The sequence below is a fragment of the Papilio polytes genome, unplaced genomic scaffold (assembly GCF_000836215.1).
Source record: "Papilio polytes unplaced genomic scaffold, Ppol_1.0 DF823879.1, whole genome shotgun sequence".
NCBI lineage: Eukaryota > Metazoa > Arthropoda > Insecta > Lepidoptera > Papilionidae > Papilio > Papilio polytes.
In genome coordinates this window covers 1668277-1686072 of record NW_013525325.1, presented here as the reverse complement: position 1 = coordinate 1686072, position 17796 = coordinate 1668277, and the positions used below count along the sequence as shown (strand labels likewise).

The window sequence follows — 17796 nt, the reverse complement described above, 5'->3', positions numbered from 1 at the left end:
AGACGACACCGCACATGAAATTATCGATGTTAAGGTAATTTACAATTATTTTATATTTTAACGCCGTGGTCCAGAAACACGCTGTTTTAATAGTACCTAATATTAGTAATAACCAAATAGACTAGTTCACTCACCTTTCTAATGGTGACATAATTTTTAAAATCAGCGAAGTAGTTTTGCGTGAATCAAATCCAAGAATACTGAGTGTCATTTCTCGATTAAAGCTAACACGAATCTTTTTTATATTGCGTTTGCTTTTTTGGCATTTAGACTATAAAATGTGTTTTTGCAGACGCAGGCGTCAGTGCCCCACGTGCGTCCGGAGACGCCGCGTCAACTGACGCACACGCACGACGACGACTGCTCTGATGATGAAGATGTCACCAAGACCGCCAAGGCGTAGGCAACACTGCGTCAACACTGCTTCAACACCGCGTCAACGAGTTGACACTGCGTCAACACCGAGTTGGCACTTCCTCAACACCGAGTTGACACTTCGTCAACGCAGAGTTGTCACTATGTCAACACCGACTTGTCACTGTGTCAACACCGAGTCCACACTGCGTCAACACCGAGTTGACACTTCGTCAACGCAGAGTTGTCACTGTGTCAACACCGAGTTGACACTGCGTCAACACAGAGTTGTCACTGTGTCAACAACGCGTTAACACCGGCATACACTTCCAAATGATATACTTACACCCGAATTTAAACATATTACAGCATCTTAAGGCAAGATAAGGCTGTACATATGCCTGGTTTACACTTGACCAGCACAGTTGGACAGTAACAATAAATAACTGGACTGGCATTAAACTAATAGTGAGAATACTAACGCGCCAGTGAGTCAGTAGTGTCTACCTGTCTACCCTGCGTGACTGTCCAAGTGTGAACCACGTATGAAATTCCATTAATGTTGACGTCTGTCAGATTGTAAGCGGCGTTTACGAAGCGAAGTAATTCGTTTTAGTTTTCGACTGTAAATAATGGATTGAAATTTTCACATTGAAGTTATATTTTCAAATTGTTCCGAGAAAAAATCAGATTAATACCATCTGAACAAAATAATTAATTTTAAATATCGATTTATTTACAGAGTGATCAAAATAGATTTCTGAAAAGTAATGGCTGCAATTAAAATAACTTTTGTTTACAAATAAATGCGTCCATTTTCAATGGGATTAGTAAATACTTCGTAATATGTACAGTCAGCTCAATTTACTTGTGATGTTTTATGCCAACAAGGGTTTTTAAAATCGAATTTTATGTCTATAACTGGCTTAAATATTAATTACGTAAATGTAACTGCCGCAGACTTAATCGTCAGTTAAGTAGACATTTAGCGTAGATTTAATCTAAGCTCCCTTAGTGCGGCAGTAAATGTAATAAAATCGTAATTTTAAATGTTTATGATAATTGTTTGCATAAAATATGACATTGCTAGGACGGACTAAATTTCATCGTTGTTAGGTATATAAGGCCTAGATATAACAGTATGTTTTTAAAACGAAACATTAGTGATATGGGTTTTATTATTATAAAAAGTTAATTTCTACAACTTGTTGAAGTAAACAATCGTAATAGAATGTTTTAGAAATCCTTGTCTACTTGCCTTCTGTCTACCCCCATCGGGTTAAGCCATGTTATGTATTAATAGTAAATTTCGTAATTTTCATGAAATCCATATTCTGCTTACCCTCTAAGGGACTAGTTGAGCTTCAAAATGTTAACTATTTGTATTGTGAAGTAACAATAAATGGTTTTGATTACCGGAATACTTGTTCAAAACTTTTTTTTAAGTTTGAAAGAGATGACAATGTGTACAGTCAGCTATATATATATGTATACATTTACAAAAATTGAAAAAAAATTATAAAAAAATTACCTAACACTTTCGTTCGTAAATTGACAAATACGTTGTAATGAAACGAAGATATACATTTTCTAGTTTTGTAAATGTACACATTACAGCTAGAGCTAACTGTTACAGTCTCTGCAGTGGAAGCCTACTGTACGTCGTATTGCTTCTTGAGCCTTTACAATTGTTTCGTGTTAACTTGCGTTTGTTTTCTAAGTCAATTATTATATTAATGTTTTTGATTTATATAAAATATATTTTTAACGGTCGCTGCTGAAAGAAACCGAATGTTTTCATAGTTTGTGTTATGTCGAAATTTTATTTTATGTTGTAATTGATATTTGTTATACAAGATGGCTGAAAATTGTGAGAAAATCTCAGAAAATATGTTGCATTTAAGTAAATTAGCTGGTTTAAGCTTATGTTATTGTGCTTATTTTAAATTTATTTTATTAGCGCGTATACATACTTATGTAATTTTAAATTCTTGATACATATGTACAATTGTAGGTACAAAGTATTGTTTGTTAGAGGTAACGAAAACTATGTGATTATATCGGGAGTGATTTTTATATAATTTTTTTTATCATGTCTCACAAAATATTTAATTGTAATGGAAATAAAACGAATTAAAAACAATTGATATTGTATTTTGTTTCTTTACATAATATAACCTACAAAAGATTATTAAAAGTTATAGCCTAAGGGCGCTTCATCTTCGAAATTTCCTAAAATTAGTTTCATATTCCGCAATATGGTGAGGGTTTTTATCTGCACGGTGTTCGTCATGGGCATAGACTACGCTGACAATTATCAATCTGGTTTTAAAACATATTGTGTTTATAACCGTGTTTTTTTTTCGTAAAGAAAGTGATATTTGTTTCGTCGGAATCTTTTATGAATTGTTTACAAAAGTAAATCTTCCAAATAATCTTGGAACTCCTCTTCGCGGGTCTTTTCTTCAACTTCTTGGACGCCTGTAGCAAATTTTTACGTTTTACTAAAATAAATGCAATAGTTTGGATGTATGGATATTTGTTACCATGTAACTCCAAAACGGCTGAACGGTTTTGAATGGAATTTAGTTAAAAGGGAAGGTACAACCAGAAATGACGCAACGTATTTTGAATTCCTCACAAATTGTTAATAATTTAAAATTTTTATAACTGTAAGTTGCCATAACTCATGCAAACAGAAAAAAAATATCTGTTTCTTACCTTTTTTCCAAAGGGATTCATCTTTTTCTACAGATTGTTCTGGTTCCTTTGAAGTGCTAGGTTCTGGTTCATTGCCTACATTCTCCATACATTCTTCGCTGCTAATGATTTCCGTCTCATCGTCACTTTTGCTCCTCTTTTTTCGTTTTTTCTGGCTCTTTTTCAATCTTTTCACTTCACGCTTTTTCGATTTGTAGTTTAATTTCTCAGAACATTCTGGACATAGACCTGAAATATAATATAAGAAAGCACTTGTAAAAGTAATAAAAAAGGCAAGAATTGAACATTTTAAATCGATAAATTACTTCAAATAGTAAAATTACCAAACATCATTAAATCGAAAATTCGAATTGAATCGAAATGTTGTTAACTTACGAAGTTTAACAAGGGCATTTTTCTTCTCACTATCTTCGAGGTATACGAAATTAACCTCCCAGGACTTGAGTTCCTTGTCGCTGTGACAATGCTTGTTGCCGCACTGGAACTGACCCTTGCCAAGCACCACCTCTCTTTCCACGCGCCATCGCAGGGCTACCTTAAAATACATTATCTATGCACAGAATATAGAAAAAAGTATAAAAAGTGAACACAGGAACAACAAATTGTGGAACATTATTTAATCAATGAGAAGCCAAAACATTTAAATTATTTTAAATGCCTTTTGGTAACGAGCTTTAACTATAGTTTATACGTTATAATATCTCACTAGTTCACTATTTGCCCCACTGATGGGCTCGAACCCTACGCCACATTAAGGGTGACTAGGCCATAGTCAACCACGCTGGCGTAATGCGGATTGGCTTCACAAATATCTTTGAATTTCTTCGCAGATATGTGCAGGCATCACGATGTTTTCCTTCGCCGTAAGAACGTCGGGTATATTATGTACAAATGAATTTCGAAAAATCATAAAATCAGGTTGGTACATGGCGGGATTAGAACCCAAGACTTTAAAAAGTGCTTAATCCTCTAAGCCACCGATGTTCTTATATGTATTTTTGTCTATTTCATTAAATAAATGTTTCGAAAGTGTTTGACTGTTAATCCCTGTTTCATTACCGATATCATTGTGTGTTGCCAGGTGAGTCGTAAAAAAATATTAGCAAATACAAATTAAACATAAATGCGCTCTATTGAATCACACATGAGTTGTCAAGTCTTATAAGGCAATAATATAAACACTGATTAAGGTCGCGCTAAAGATTCAATTCATGACCTTTTCATTAGTTTTATCGCAAACGCGTAACAGATACTGCTTTATTAACAAGCTGAATATTTTAATCAAGTATAGAATTTTAAAATTAAAATTTACTTTCATGGACAAAATAATATGTTACAAGGAGAACGTTAGTTATGAGTGTGGAGGTATACCGGTAGAGGTAGACGTAGAAAGAGATGGATGGATTGCGTGAAAGGTAACATGATCAAAAAGGGAGTGATGAGATGACGTATGATAGAGTTATTTGGAGGACAAAAACCTGTTGCGCCGAACCTAGTAGGATAAGGAGGAAAATGCTATTCATTTACAAAATAAAAATACTCACATATTCAAAAATCATTACTACAATGAATCACTTACTAATCATTTTCTACGTCCACCTATACAGTACAATAATTATGGTTGTAAATCCAAATTCTTGAATGTAACTGTTAGTTTTAGCATGTAATATAAAATGCGTAAGTATAGTTGTTTATTGATTATTATTTGCCAAATTATTTAGCACAGTGGAGACTTACTAAGTTTTTTTTTCAAATCCGCGTGAACGAAGTCGCGTAAACATTAGTATGTAGATAAACAAAGGGTTATCTTGTAAACGCTCTTTTTATAAATCTGTCCCAGTGTACACAAAAAGGCATATTAGGTTCTAAAGCATGGGTAGAACAAAATTACACGATGATTCCGCTTTGTCATTAATGTTTAAAAGACTCCTACTAAGGGAGCTATACAAAAGCTTTGTTTTCCTTAAGATACAATTGTACTGCGACGTCCATATTATCTTAATTATTGCTTTTATACATAAATAGAAATAGAGAATAAACTGTAACTGGTTATTAACGGTCACTGGTAAAAAATTAAAATAGATATAAGAACATATATAAAAAGTAATAGAAAAGTTTGTAATCAATACTGATATTATAAAGAGGAAAGATTTCGATTTTTGGATTTTGTGTGTATTTGATTCACGCACTACTGGGCTGATTTTAAAAAAAAACACCATTAAAAAGCTACAATATCAGTAAGTAACCTTAGATGTATGGTGTTTCACGCTGGCGAAGTCGCGAGCAACATCTAGTGTTAAATAATAATCTTAGTTGCTTGGTGTAAACACTAGGGCGCGGGGGAAATGAGAGGTTAGCGGGCGTTATAGAGTTCCACGCGTAATTCTTGTTATTGTGCACACGTAGAATAAAGGTTAAATTCCTACATCAGAATTATCAAAACTTTATTTGATATTAAAAAGAAAAAAATCTAATTTAAACTGGATTTATACAATACTGACATTTTTTTTAATAACCTTAAAAAAAATTGCCTTTACAACACGTTACTTCATTCATAATTTAGATCAGTTTGAATGGTAACAATTTAAACCTTTCCGTGTCTAATAAAACTGAATAGAAAGCGGGAGGCAGATGTGCTCTCACATAACGGCCGCTCCGGGTGAGCGCACAGGGTCTATATTTAGCCTACAAAAAGGCAGTATGGTTATTGTTGCGCACCCCAGCATAGCGCACAAAGGAAGGTCTCGCAGGCAAAAAGATTAATCGAATTTCACGAGGGTATCACCCCGATGTAACCTTTAGCCAAAGGGGACCGTTACTGGCGCATTACATCTCGAATATCGCATTGTTTGACTGCAAATAGTAACTTATTATTTAGATTCGACCGTTAACACTACACGATTATTACTGTTACACTACTGTTATTAGTAAGTAGGTATCTTTGAATATAAATGTAAACTTACTTTATTCTCTTTATACCTGCTGAGGTCGCAGATACAGTATTCTTTGAAGAGTTTATCGTAATATTTTTTGGCGAGCTGTTTCTCCCATGTGTCGGCGACGTCGTCCTCCTCCCACAGGAACTTATGGTTGTCTCTTATCACGTCCAGGTCCGTACGATCTCTGGACGTATCCCGCGCAAGACTCGCAGTCGAGCCTTTCTTATTTAAACAATATACATTAACTAAATACTTATGCAATTCGTACGGGTTCAGGTTACGCAACCTGGCCGACATCTTAGCTTAACCTAGAACAAAGGGAAAAGGACGCATTTAGTGCAGAAATTAAAATAAAACATGACTTGCAACAAACAACTCTTTAATAAAATCGACAATTACATTTTCTCCATAAAACATTTTGTAAACTGATCTTAAACTAATTGTCATGTTGAGTTCATAACGAGGTGCATTTTCGATAAATAGTGAAAATTTTAGTATTTTCTAATTAGGCAGCAATAAATATAAGGCTTGCTTTGTGCTCATGTTAATATCTACTCTGAATATTATTGTCAGTCTTGTAGATTTTTGTGTATTTGGCTCAAATATCCTTAACTCTACAATGAGTCATGGAGATAAAACTCTTAATATTTTAAATATAATAAATATATTAAAATGTAATTATTGCCTAATCCTAAATATATAAAACTTGTCATAAAAATATTGTAGTACAATTACTGACAACTTGATTTTTATTTCCAAATGTGGCACTGCCTGTAAATACAACTTTGGTTTAATATTCAATTAATTACTTTACCTTACTCTATACAAATAATGTTCTATAAAATGTTTTGTATTAAAATATTTCATTATAAAGAGCGAGCAATATTTAAACATGTATAGTGAAAGATAGTAAATATTTGACTTTGTCATTCATTAAAACTACTTTTCTTCTAAACAAGTTGTGACTAATAATATAATTGTGATGTATTTGTTCATTATTTGGACAACACTGATTTTAATGTAACTTAACTAAGTTATTGTATACTAATTGTTCAATCTGCTTAACTAAGTTCTCTTCTGAGACCATTACACAGGGAATAATTTTGGTGCTATACATTGCTATTTAAATAATAATTACATAAAACACATAAAATTACTGACTATAGATCCAATTTGGCATATCTAGGTTTACTACATTTTATAAAGTCTAAGAAATTATTTGGTATCTGTTACAAAATACAGTTAGGCACATAAGATATTATTGCTTTGGTTACAACAGTTTTAAAGTCATTTTCATTACTTATCTAACATTTGGCAAAAGGACACTTTATTTGGCATCATCTCAAAGTAAAGATGTACAAAAATATACATTTATATATTAAAGCTCTTTAGAGAAGCAGGAACATTTGCTTTAGTGTCAATTTAAAGGCCCCATTTTTTATCTCTAACAAACACCGTTGGCTATCAAGAAGTGGGCATTTTGACCTAAATCCAAGTAATATATTACTTTATCATATCTAAAAGGCAACTTTGGATTGAGATATGTGTGACTATACTAAAGCACCTGAGAAGGCATTCACTAATTACATATGTATCCCAAACATGCATTTATGTATATGCATAAATAAAATCCTTAATTTAAAAGCAACTACAGCAACACACCTTGAGTAAAAAACTCACATAACACACCATAATGACTAAAATATAAACTAGGCAATCAAACTTTTAAATTTGGCATAAAACAATGAAAATCCTTTCATTAAAAATCATATGACTAAATTTTTTTTGGCAATTAGAGAATCGGAAACAACAGATAATAAGAGTATCACATTCAACATTTTGAGTAATAGACATTTCAAGATGGAGACATAACTTTGTTATTGTTTGTCATAAATGCAGAAGTCTGCGGGATGTGATACTATTATCATAAGACAAAAAACTAAACATAAATTGTCAACCATGTGTTTTTTCATGCTTCTTCATGTTATCAGAGCGAGTGAAAGCCTTATCGCACACCCCGCAGTAGTAGGACTTTTGTTTTGTGTGCACAGTCATGTGACGTGATAGTTCACTTTTTGTAACAAACTTCTTCTCACAAACTGTGCACGCATGTTTGCGCACATTCAGGTGGAACTTCATATGAATTGACAGAGAACTCGACTGTGAGAATGCTTTGTGGCAAAGTTCACAAACAAAAGGCCTTTCTCCTGTATGCTTCCGGAGATGATTCATGAAGCCCGTCTTTGTGTAATCCTTCTGGCAAAGGTGGCAGAAACTTGATTTAGAGTCTAACATTCCTGGAAAATGACTGTTTATATGCTTTCTCAGCTCCCAATAGCTTGGAAACTTTTCCGAGCACATGTGACATGGGTATTTCTTCTCTTCGGTGGGTTTAGCGCTACACTCGTGTGCAGAGAGCAACTGTTCACTGGAGAATATCTGATTACACCGGTTACATGTATGACTAGCCTCTGAGTCCGTTGACAAAGTTACCTCTAGGTAGTTCTCAATTGACAAGACATTCCCATTAGAACTATCCGCATCATCTATTTGTGATTGGATCATTTGATCTATATCTGAGTTATCTTTGGTATCCATTTTCATTAAATAGTCTCTGTAATCTAAAGAAGCTTTGTCCGAATTGTTGTTATCGGGCTCCACGAGATGAAGAACTGGAGACTCGCTTTGTTCTCTGTCGGGCGATGTTTTCTCATTATCAGAGTTTTCAGGCTTGGATGAAATGTTGTTGTCCGATTCCCATTCATTTTCAACAATTTCCACATCTGAATCCGAATCTTCGGCACTAGACGCCGAATTATTGACTAAATGGAACCCAATATCGTCGAATCGTAACACATTCGGAGGTAGTTTAACCCCCACGATAGCCTGGATCGCCTGCCATGAAAGCTCCTGGGGGTTGTTCTGCATATTATATCGCACTACTCTAACCTACAAACGAGTTTTCAGTTGTTACTACGATAAAACAAAAATACGCTGTAAAATACTAGAGAATAAAACAATAACATTACCTTATATGTGCTCGATATATACAACTTAGGTTTAAATAAATATGCAGATGACACTTATTTTCTACATCTAAAAATATTATGCTACTTCTACACTGCACTGCACTTTATGGATGCGTCTTTGTCATTGAATTTGAAATGAATTATAGACTTTAACACTTCGACAAGACTCAAGCAACTTCAGCGCTTTAACATTTCATAAGAACATTAGGGACTTATTTTCGTCATTAACGAATCTATAACCGTAGAATTAAATGTTTCTCAAATAGGTTTTTGTTTTGTAATATGTTTGTAAACAAAATTAGTTAATAGGCATTTAACGAGTATTCTTAATTTGAAATCACTCATTTCAAATCATTAAGCTCACTTTGCGCTTTAACCGTCAAATTCTCATGGAAAAACAAATTATGCAAAAGATGGTTGCATTTTTATTCTTCGTATATATATTTCGTATATTTAGTAGCCTTAAAAGCAATATACTGTGAATGCTATGTAAATCAATCTTTATTAAATTTATTTGTTTGTTCCACAAAGGAATCACCTATGTCATGACCAAACTACTTAAAATAATATTGTTTGAATTTTCAGTTACTAGGGACAAGAAAAGTTATGAAAATAACCTGTAAAGGTATATTACAAGTTTTTATTGCAGAAATTTATTTGTTTTTTAACATTAACTAACATTTTTTCAATCTACATTTATAAACTATCTGTCATGTGCAAGACATGCGGTCTTTGAGCAATAAAAACTTTAAACACTGGGCAGTAAGGTTGAAACTTATTTAAAGCCCACAAAATGAATTGACAGTTTGACACCTATCAAAAAAATTTGTGATAACAAAACGCGGTAAAATTACATCAACAAAACTTATTCATTTTATTTGAAACTAACTTGATTATGGACAATTTTTGTTTACTATTTTTATTTATTTGAAATTCTTTCAAATTCGCCAATAAGAAAACGTCATATTTGAACTAAAAAATAATTATGGATGACCTAAAAGCTCTAGAAGAATATCTTAAGTCTAAAGACAATGCGGAGAACTTTCTTAGTTCTTCAGAAATTCCTTCTATTTGTAAATCCGAAGCTTGTATGTTGGGCGTCGATGAGGCCGGCCGTGGACCAGTGTTGGGTAAATATTAAATATTTCGTATGTTTTGCTACGTAAGAAAAATAAGATGCGAGATATAAACACTTAGTCTAGCTATATACATATATATTGCAGTAGGTATTTATTTGCTGCTTTTTAATTTTAGTGTATTATAAATATTTTAATTTAATATCTAAATATTTCTGGTTTTTCAGGGCCAATGGTGTATGGTGTGGCTTATTGTCCTATAAATCAGAAGAAAATACTGGAATCTTTAGGATGTGCAGATTCTAAGGCTCTAACGGAAGACAAACGAGATGAAATCTTTAAGAAAATGTTGTCGGAACAAGAATCAATAGACAATATTGGCTGGAAGGCTGAAGTTATATCACCTAAATATATTTCAAACTCTATGTACAGGAGAGCTAAACATTCCTTGAATGAGGTTACATATAAGCTTTTACTTTTTATAGAAGCAATAAATATGATAATGGCTTTAAAATATCTATGCTTTCAGGTGTCAATGAATTCTGCAATTAGTTTAATACAGATGGTGCTGGATGGTGGAGTCAATTTAACAGAAATTTATGTTGACACTGTTGGTCCTCCTGAAAAGTACCAAGCAAAGCTATCAGAAATATTTCCTAATATTAAAATTACTGTAAGTGCCATTTTCTAATAAAAAAATCTTGTAATTTTATTTGTATAGGAATATTACTAAATAATGTACTTCAAGTAATCTTACTAATATTATAAATGTGAAAGTTTAGATGAATGGATGGATGTTTGTTTGAGTTTGTAGCCTAAACGGCTGAATGGATTTCAGTGTAATTTGGCATAGATGTAGAATATAGTCTGGAAGAACACATAGGCTATTCACTTTTGTTTTTTCTAATACCACATAGACGGAGTCGCGGGCGAAACCTAGTAGTAATGATAAAATAGCCAAAAAAAGGAATTGTATAGACAAATTTTATAATTTTAAGTCTATAGAAATAATATTTAAATAGAACTTTTTATTCCGAAACAAATAGAAGCCCAGACAATACACTCATGACTTATTTGGGAACTTTGTGAGACATTGGTTTTATATTTTAGGTAGCAAAAAAAGCTGATTCCATATATCTGATAGTGTCAGCGGCCAGTATAGTTGCTAAAGTGACCCGCGACCATGCACTAAGAATGTGGCGCTTCAAGGAAGGACTGGATATTGATCACACCCAATTTGGAAGTGGATACCCTGGAGGTATATATTAGTACTAAATTGTAACTGTCATATTAATATCATATTTTATAATTTAAATGGATATTTGTTAATACATATCTCTGAAATGTTTTTTTTTATAACATAAGGTGGCAAACAAGCAAGTGGCCACCTGAATCCACCGAATGGGAAAGCGACCACTGCCCATAAACATCCGCAATTGCAGATGAGTTGCCAACCTTTAATCGAAGAAGGAGATAAAGAGGATATTTCCTCTTCCTATGCGTCTCCTCCACTGTCAAATCCACTTTTCCTTTCCCATCCCTTCCTATTAAGAAAAGGGTGGAAAGGGAAAGGGACTAAAATTAGGACTAATCATGTCTTATCGAATCTTGAATAGTCACAAATGTAAAACATAGTCTGGAAGACAACATAGACTTCTTCTTAACTGTATTTTTAATTTGTCTAACTAGAACTCTAGTCAATAATTAATGTGTAGTTAATAATTATAACCAACAAGTAGTATTTTTTAGAGCGCGCGTACGCTTTTGACTAAACTTTCGCATAACAGTTTAGTCGTGATTTAATTCCTATGAGCTTATATGGAGATGCACACAGTACTTGATTTTTATTTGTGCAACTAATCAGTTGAATTGGCAGCGAAACAATAAATTGACAATCGCTCAACAGTTTTGTGATCTTTTAATCAAAGGTGCATGCCTGCTCTTATGAAAAAATTTGATCAAAGAAAAATGGTGATTTTCTGATGTTTATTTTCGCCTACAATTTAAACCTTTTCTAGCCGCGCGCGAGTTTTATTTTTATGAGCATTGCACGTAAATGTATTTCACTAATGGAAAAGTATTAGTGGAAAAAGGGTCTCACGAGATACACAGTTTCAATTGTTTTTTTTCGTCAAAAAAACTAACGTGGAAACTTTCTTTTTTCAGATCCATTAACAAAAAAATTTATTCGTGAGCAAATAGATCATATATTTGGGTATCCCTCATTGGTAAGATTTAGTTGGTCGACTGCAGAGCTCATGCTTCAAGAAAAAGCGGCTGTATGCACTTTTGAAGACGTAGACGAAAGTCCAAATAAAAAAAATGCTGGTACTAAATCGATCAGTAATTTTTTTTCACCAAAAGACGAAAAAAAATCAAGGAAACGACACAAATTCTTTCAAGAAAGATGTCTAAAAACGACCAATGCTTTTGAATGAACTAATATTGAGACTGACTTGTTTATTATACGTTTTTGAAAATGAATAATCATGTATCTTTTTAAGTTTTAAAAATAAAATGCAAGATTTATTCTTCGCGTCTCTTCTTTTCCTTTAAATGTTTATATCTAAGAATGTTAATAATATTGGCTATAAAAATGTTATTGTGAAATTACAGAGGTCATAAGAAAATGGAATGCCTTTAACGATTTACAGCCTTACAAATAAATGCGGTATAAAGTTAAACTTAGGAATAAACCGAGTATAAGCAAGATTTATACTATTGTAATATAATAGACTGTTAGTGTTTGCAATTTACATTTGTAATAGATGGGGCTCGTGATTTATGCCTTGAATAACTAAGCGATATCACACGAGGTTAGTAAAATAATGGAAACTATTGGAATCACAATGTGCATTATGTCACTAGAAGTGGTTAAGTTATTTGAAATATTAGCGATCTCAGCTCACGGAGGAAGTGAAAACGCATCGTTGATCAGTAGAAATTACGACTTTACATGCATTTATGCTGGTACCGTCTTTGATTTATAAATTGCGAGAATAAATTCGTTATATTGGCAAATCTCCAGTATTGAATTTTGGATAGTTGCGAAATGGAACGCATATCGATTTACATATTAACTTCCGTTGAAAAGCTAAACGTAAAGTATCTCAATAAAGAGTAAGAAATCAAGGATTACAGTCAATAGTCTATTGTAATTTCCTCTTTATTAGTGAATCGTGCCTTTCAATAAACTTTCACAAGCAAATGACGGTCTATTAAAGGTTTAATTTGATGACAAACGGCTGATCGTTATGGAGCCCATCGCAGAAGGTGTATGGTCGGGGCGGGCGCGCGTCTCCGAGGTCTATTAGCATGCACGCAGCGCCGCGGCCCGCCTACTTACCATGAGCAATGCGGAACGCACTCGGGTCACTTGGAGAATTTAATTGTGTTCCATTATCATATTTAGGTTCTTTTACGGTAAGTCAAAAGTGAAAACTGAATGGGAGTCGTCGCCGTTTGTCATTCGTCAGTCGCGATCGATGGAGACAACTTCTTTCGGACGGTAGCTCGAGGATTAACAGCGAAATGGCAGTCGTTCGAATTAGTTTGACGATATTATGTTTGAGTGCGTGTGCGGCCGCGATCGTAGGGCCTGTCGCAAACTCTACGAGTAAATCTACGAAGACGGATACTTACCTCGACGCTTACTCGAAGTCTCGTGTTGAAGCAGAGAAATCTAAGCAAGGCGTTATTATAATAACGGCTAAGGACGGCGAGAAAAAGATTTCAAATCGCGACGACAGCTACCAATCGGTATATGACTACTCACCGCCGTATTCCAACGGGGACAACAACGGCTTCGGTTCGTCTGGTTCTAGTTATCCGGATTCTACTACATCGAATAGCTACCTACCTCCTTCTAGTTATGGACCTCCGGTTAAATTCGAGTCGGATATCACGTATAATGCTCCTCCGAATACTTACGGACCGCCATCTTCGAGTTACGGGCCCCCAGCATCAAGTTACGGACCGCCATCTTCAAGTTACGGGCCCCCTGCATCGAGCTACGGTCCCCCGGCGCAAAGTTACGGTCCTCCCGCAGCGTCTTACGGACCACCATCTAACTCCTACGGTCCCCCGATCCACAAGCCTCCTCCTCCAATTTACGGCCCCCCTCTGAAGCCTTCATACGGTATACCATATACTGCTCCTGGGCTTAGCTTTTTTGACAAATTATCTTTGAAATTGGATATACTTACGATTGCAAAGCTGATGCTGAAGTTCCTTATATTTAAGAAGATCGTAACAATGATTGCTGTGGTGTGCATGCTTCTTGTTATACCCAAACTTATCTCCTTTAAAAAAGACGATGGCGGTAACGGTAACGCCAACGATGAAGAAGATCGCCAGTTTGGACATAGTAGAGGTAAGTCGTTTTTATTACTAAATTATTTTAACTTGAGCTTAGAGCTATCATTTTTATATTGAAAGTGTAGTCCAATAGCCAGTGCAAGCGCTAATAGCCTAATGTTTTGGGATACGGACTACCGATCTTGAGTTCGAGGGTTTGAATCCCGCTATTCGACTATTGTCGTGAACAATGTTCTAGCACAAGACTAGAGCTTAGTTTGAATGGTTAAAGTAAATATTAGTAAATTAACAAAAATCAACTAATAGTCATAAATAACTAGTCAATAGTGGGCAAATGAAGTCTAATAATCAAGTTTATGTTCAGTACAAAATACCAGTTTCTTTCCTCCAAAACTATGATTTATTGAAGTTGTCACGGGCATTAACAAAATAGGTAATTACATAGTATAGTAGTAAATATTCTTATTGGTCATGAAAAGGTCAATATTAATATGATATTAAACTTGAACCTAGGATTCAGTAGTTATGCCGGAGGAATCCTAATCATTAATTACGATTTTAGTTTAATATTTATTGAGAATATTTTCAAAGTGAATATTTTTTAAACAGTGGTAGAGTTGACATCGGCGCAGCAGCTATTGGAGCGCGCGCTCGCGGTATACGCACGCCCGCCATCTTGCGGCGTCACGTGCCGCGTGCGCAGAGTTATCGACGACATTTATGAATTCCAACCTTATTACAGGTATGCATAAAAATTAATATTGTAAATATTTATTCCATATGTAGTAATTTATACAAATTGCAACCTTTTCTAGTTGTTTTAAGAATCAATTTAAGATTAATCTAAAGATCTGCGCTTTGTTATAAAAGCTTAAGACAAACAGAACTAAGTTTACTAATAAACTTACATATGTCACGTTTATGAACTATAAAACTTTCATAATATCTTTCAACACGATTTAATAACAGAACCAAGATTAATAACTAAAAGGTAATTTTGATTTCTTTGTTTTTTTTGTTGTACTTTCAAAGAACAAGTGCTCGAAAAACAAAAAATTGGTTTTAAAAACATTGTTTATTTTTCAGAGCGAACACATCCGAATCATAGAGCATGTCCACGCATTTAGTGCCATTGAATGTAAATGTACAAAAAATGTTAACTTATTAATTAATTTATTTGTATTTATTGAAAACAGTAGTTTTATAGAGTAGGTAAGTTAATAAATTATTTTACAAAACTTTTGTTGTTTCATTTGGTAAATACAAATACAAATTTCAAATAAAAAACACATTTCTCATTTTTTAAATTTCGGATATATTAAACATGTTATAAACATAAATTTGTTTGTGTTACATTATTATCATAATAGCTGTCGCCCGCGACTCCGTCCGCGCGAAATTAAAAAAAAAATTGCAAGTAGCCTATGTGTTCTTCCAGGCTATCCTATGCTATGCCAAATTTCATTGAAATCCGTTCAGCCGTTTAGGCTACAATCTCTAACAAACATCCATCCATCTAAACTTTCGCATTATCGCATTCCATTATAATTGTTATACATCTTAATAACTATGTAAATTGTCTGTTTCCTTAACAGTTGCTTTTATTACAGCATAGGAATGTATTTAATTGTAACATACATTGAATTCTAATGTTCAATGTTACATGAGCATTTAACGTGCGTACAACTAGGTTTCACTGTTTTAGTGAAACTCAACTTTCCCTCTATCAGTTTTGGGATCAAAGACCGAGGTCTCGAATACAATGCTACACACAGTCCCGTAAGGTACAACTTTTGAATACTAATGATGTACCATAAATTTTCATACGACATTGTTAACGACAGAAATTGAGTCACAAATATGATTGTCGATTGTGGTAAGAGAGTGCATACTTCTTTGTCTAAACGGTCTATGTTAGCGAAAAAAAAATTGGGGATTCAATAAATGAAAATTGGAGTCTACGATAGTGGATTTCAACTCACACAGATAGTATTTACTTAAAATTTTATTTTGTGTAGTTTTAATTTTAATTCAATTAATAAATGTATAAATTAATACGGGGTTTTTACTTAAAGTTTTTAACACTAAACTTTACTACAGTTCGAAATTTACAGGTAATCAATCTACCCAACACGGAAAAACATGGCAACTACACAAAAAAATTGGGGAACTCTGTTCTAAGAGATGTATTCCGTCTTTATCGAACCTTACTATCTCCGAGAGTGTGCGAAACGTGACTAGATAATCCGAAATTACTTACTATACCACATACATCATTCTATTCGTAATTCAGTTAAATATATAGTTAACAATATATGGATAGCTTAAACAGTTTTAGACACGCTAGCTGTCGCCCCCGTGCTGTCGTGACTTCGTCCGCGTGGAATGAAAAATACAAAAGTGAGTAACCAATGTGTTCTTCCAGATTATCTTCATCTATACCAAATTTCATCGAAATCCGTTGAGCCGTTTGGCTACAAACTCTAACAAACATCTATCCATCCATCTAAATTTTCACATTTATAATAATAGTATGATTAGTATGATGTGAAAAAAAACACTTGAACATAACCCGTAGTATTTGTGTACTAAATTTAAAGGAATTGTTTTCCTTGGTGCCTAATTCAGTGATTCTCAACCACTGTGCCGCGGCAATTTTGTGTGCCGTCAAATTTCAAAAATGTGCTGCCAAATTTTGCATATTTTTGTCATAAACTATTTATGTAGTGTGTTGTAAGTAAATAATTTTTATCTTTTTCTTTGTGTGCCGCCAAATTTTGAAATCGTTAAATATGTGCCGTAACAAAAAAAGGTTGAGAATCACTGGCCTAATTGATCACTCGGAGTTTAAAGTAGGAGCGTCATTTTGTTTATTGTAACAACTTATGCAAGGAAGCAATCATTGATTAAGTGAAAGGACAATTAGATGATTGTGCGAATTAAAAAGAAAGCAGGATAAATGCTTTGTCTGAATGTACTCGAGGTCAATGAGTTGAGGGAACAATGCCGTTTAATTTATATCAATAAGAGAATACTTACGGGCGGTCTCAATATGCAATTTTATCAATCGAAAATCCCAATCCGTACCCTAATCTTTTGAAATACTGTCTCAATAAACGACCGAACGATAGAAATTCGATCTAAAAACATGACTAATCTATTGGAGGGAAAAATCTGATTTCAAACACTTTTCGGATCGCCCTCTGTTTGAAAGTGACAGTTGTAGTGTTTCAATAAACGTTTTTGAAATTTTGACAAATCTCTAAATCTTTATTTTACAATCTATGGAAATCGGGAGATTCTACTAATTTATAATGAGATTAAAAAATGGTTGGCTTGTTGCCGTATAGTGATAGCTGA

General features: G+C 33.9%; 4 protein-coding genes across 5 annotated transcripts in view; 3 read left to right on the top strand and 1 right to left on the bottom strand.

Moving 5' to 3' along the window:
• Positions 1-2213, top strand: part of LOC106103018 (cytosolic purine 5'-nucleotidase) — a gene marked incomplete in the record, with an annotated part of 17916 nt that extends 15703 nt beyond the window's left edge. Inside the window, 2 exon segments of the mRNA XM_013282647.1 lie at positions 1-34; positions 293-2213. Of these exon segments, the coding sequence (XP_013138101.1) occupies positions 1-34; positions 293-403 (145 nt within the window).
• A 279-nt stretch (positions 2214-2492) lies between these two features.
• Positions 2493-9217, bottom strand: LOC106103020 (protein FRA10AC1 homolog). 2 transcript variants are annotated; one of them, XM_013282650.1, is made up of 5 exons: positions 9044-9217; positions 6039-6322; positions 3451-3610; positions 3076-3303; positions 2493-2835 (listed from the first exon to the last, which is right to left on the bottom strand). In XM_013282650.1, the coding sequence occupies exons 2-5, from the start codon at positions 6309-6311 to the stop codon at positions 2765-2767; spliced, it is 732 nt and encodes a 243-aa protein (XP_013138104.1). In that variant the 5' UTR covers positions 6312-6322; positions 9044-9217; the 3' UTR covers positions 2493-2764. The 2 variants fall into 2 exon arrangements, with proteins under 2 accessions (XP_013138104.1, XP_013138103.1); XM_013282649.1 differs by lacking the exons at positions 2493-2835; positions 3076-3303; positions 3451-3610; positions 6039-6322 and adding an exon at positions 6373-8963 and having other exon boundaries at positions 9044-9186.
• Positions 9218-9864: 647 nt separating this feature from the next.
• LOC106103021 (ribonuclease H2 subunit A) lies at positions 9865-12593 on the top strand. Its single transcript, XM_013282651.1, has 5 exons — positions 9865-10173; positions 10347-10576; positions 10649-10792; positions 11230-11377; positions 12286-12593. The coding sequence occupies exons 1-5, from the start codon at positions 10029-10031 to the stop codon at positions 12555-12557; spliced, it is 939 nt and encodes a 312-aa protein (XP_013138105.1). The 5' UTR covers positions 9865-10028; the 3' UTR covers positions 12558-12593.
• Positions 12594-13236: 643 nt separating this feature from the next.
• On the top strand, positions 13237-15670 carry LOC106103009. The gene is given in 4 exon segments (XM_013282638.1): positions 13237-13651; positions 13654-14491; positions 15046-15178; positions 15523-15670. Coding segments are annotated over 4 exon segments (1080 nt in total). The 5' UTR covers positions 13237-13564; the 3' UTR covers positions 15545-15670.
• Positions 15671-17796: the final 2126 nt, after the last annotated feature.

Bases quoted from the DNA above. Each gene is read 5' to 3' on its own strand.
- LOC106103020 (XM_013282649.1), bottom strand. From the start codon at position 8,942: ATGCAGAACAACCCCCAGGAGCTTTCATGGCAGGCGATCCAGGCTATC.
- LOC106103021 (XM_013282651.1), top strand. From the start codon at position 10,029: ATGGATGACCTAAAAGCTCTAGAAGAATATCTTAAGTCTAAAGACAAT. The intron at 10,793-11,229 runs GTAAGTGCCATT...TTTATATTTTAG, and splicing joins TTCCTAATATTAAAATTACT to GTAGCAAAAAAAGCTGATTC. The intron at 11,378-12,285 runs GTATATATTAGT...TTCTTTTTTCAG, and splicing joins TGGAAGTGGATACCCTGGAG to ATCCATTAACAAAAAAATTT.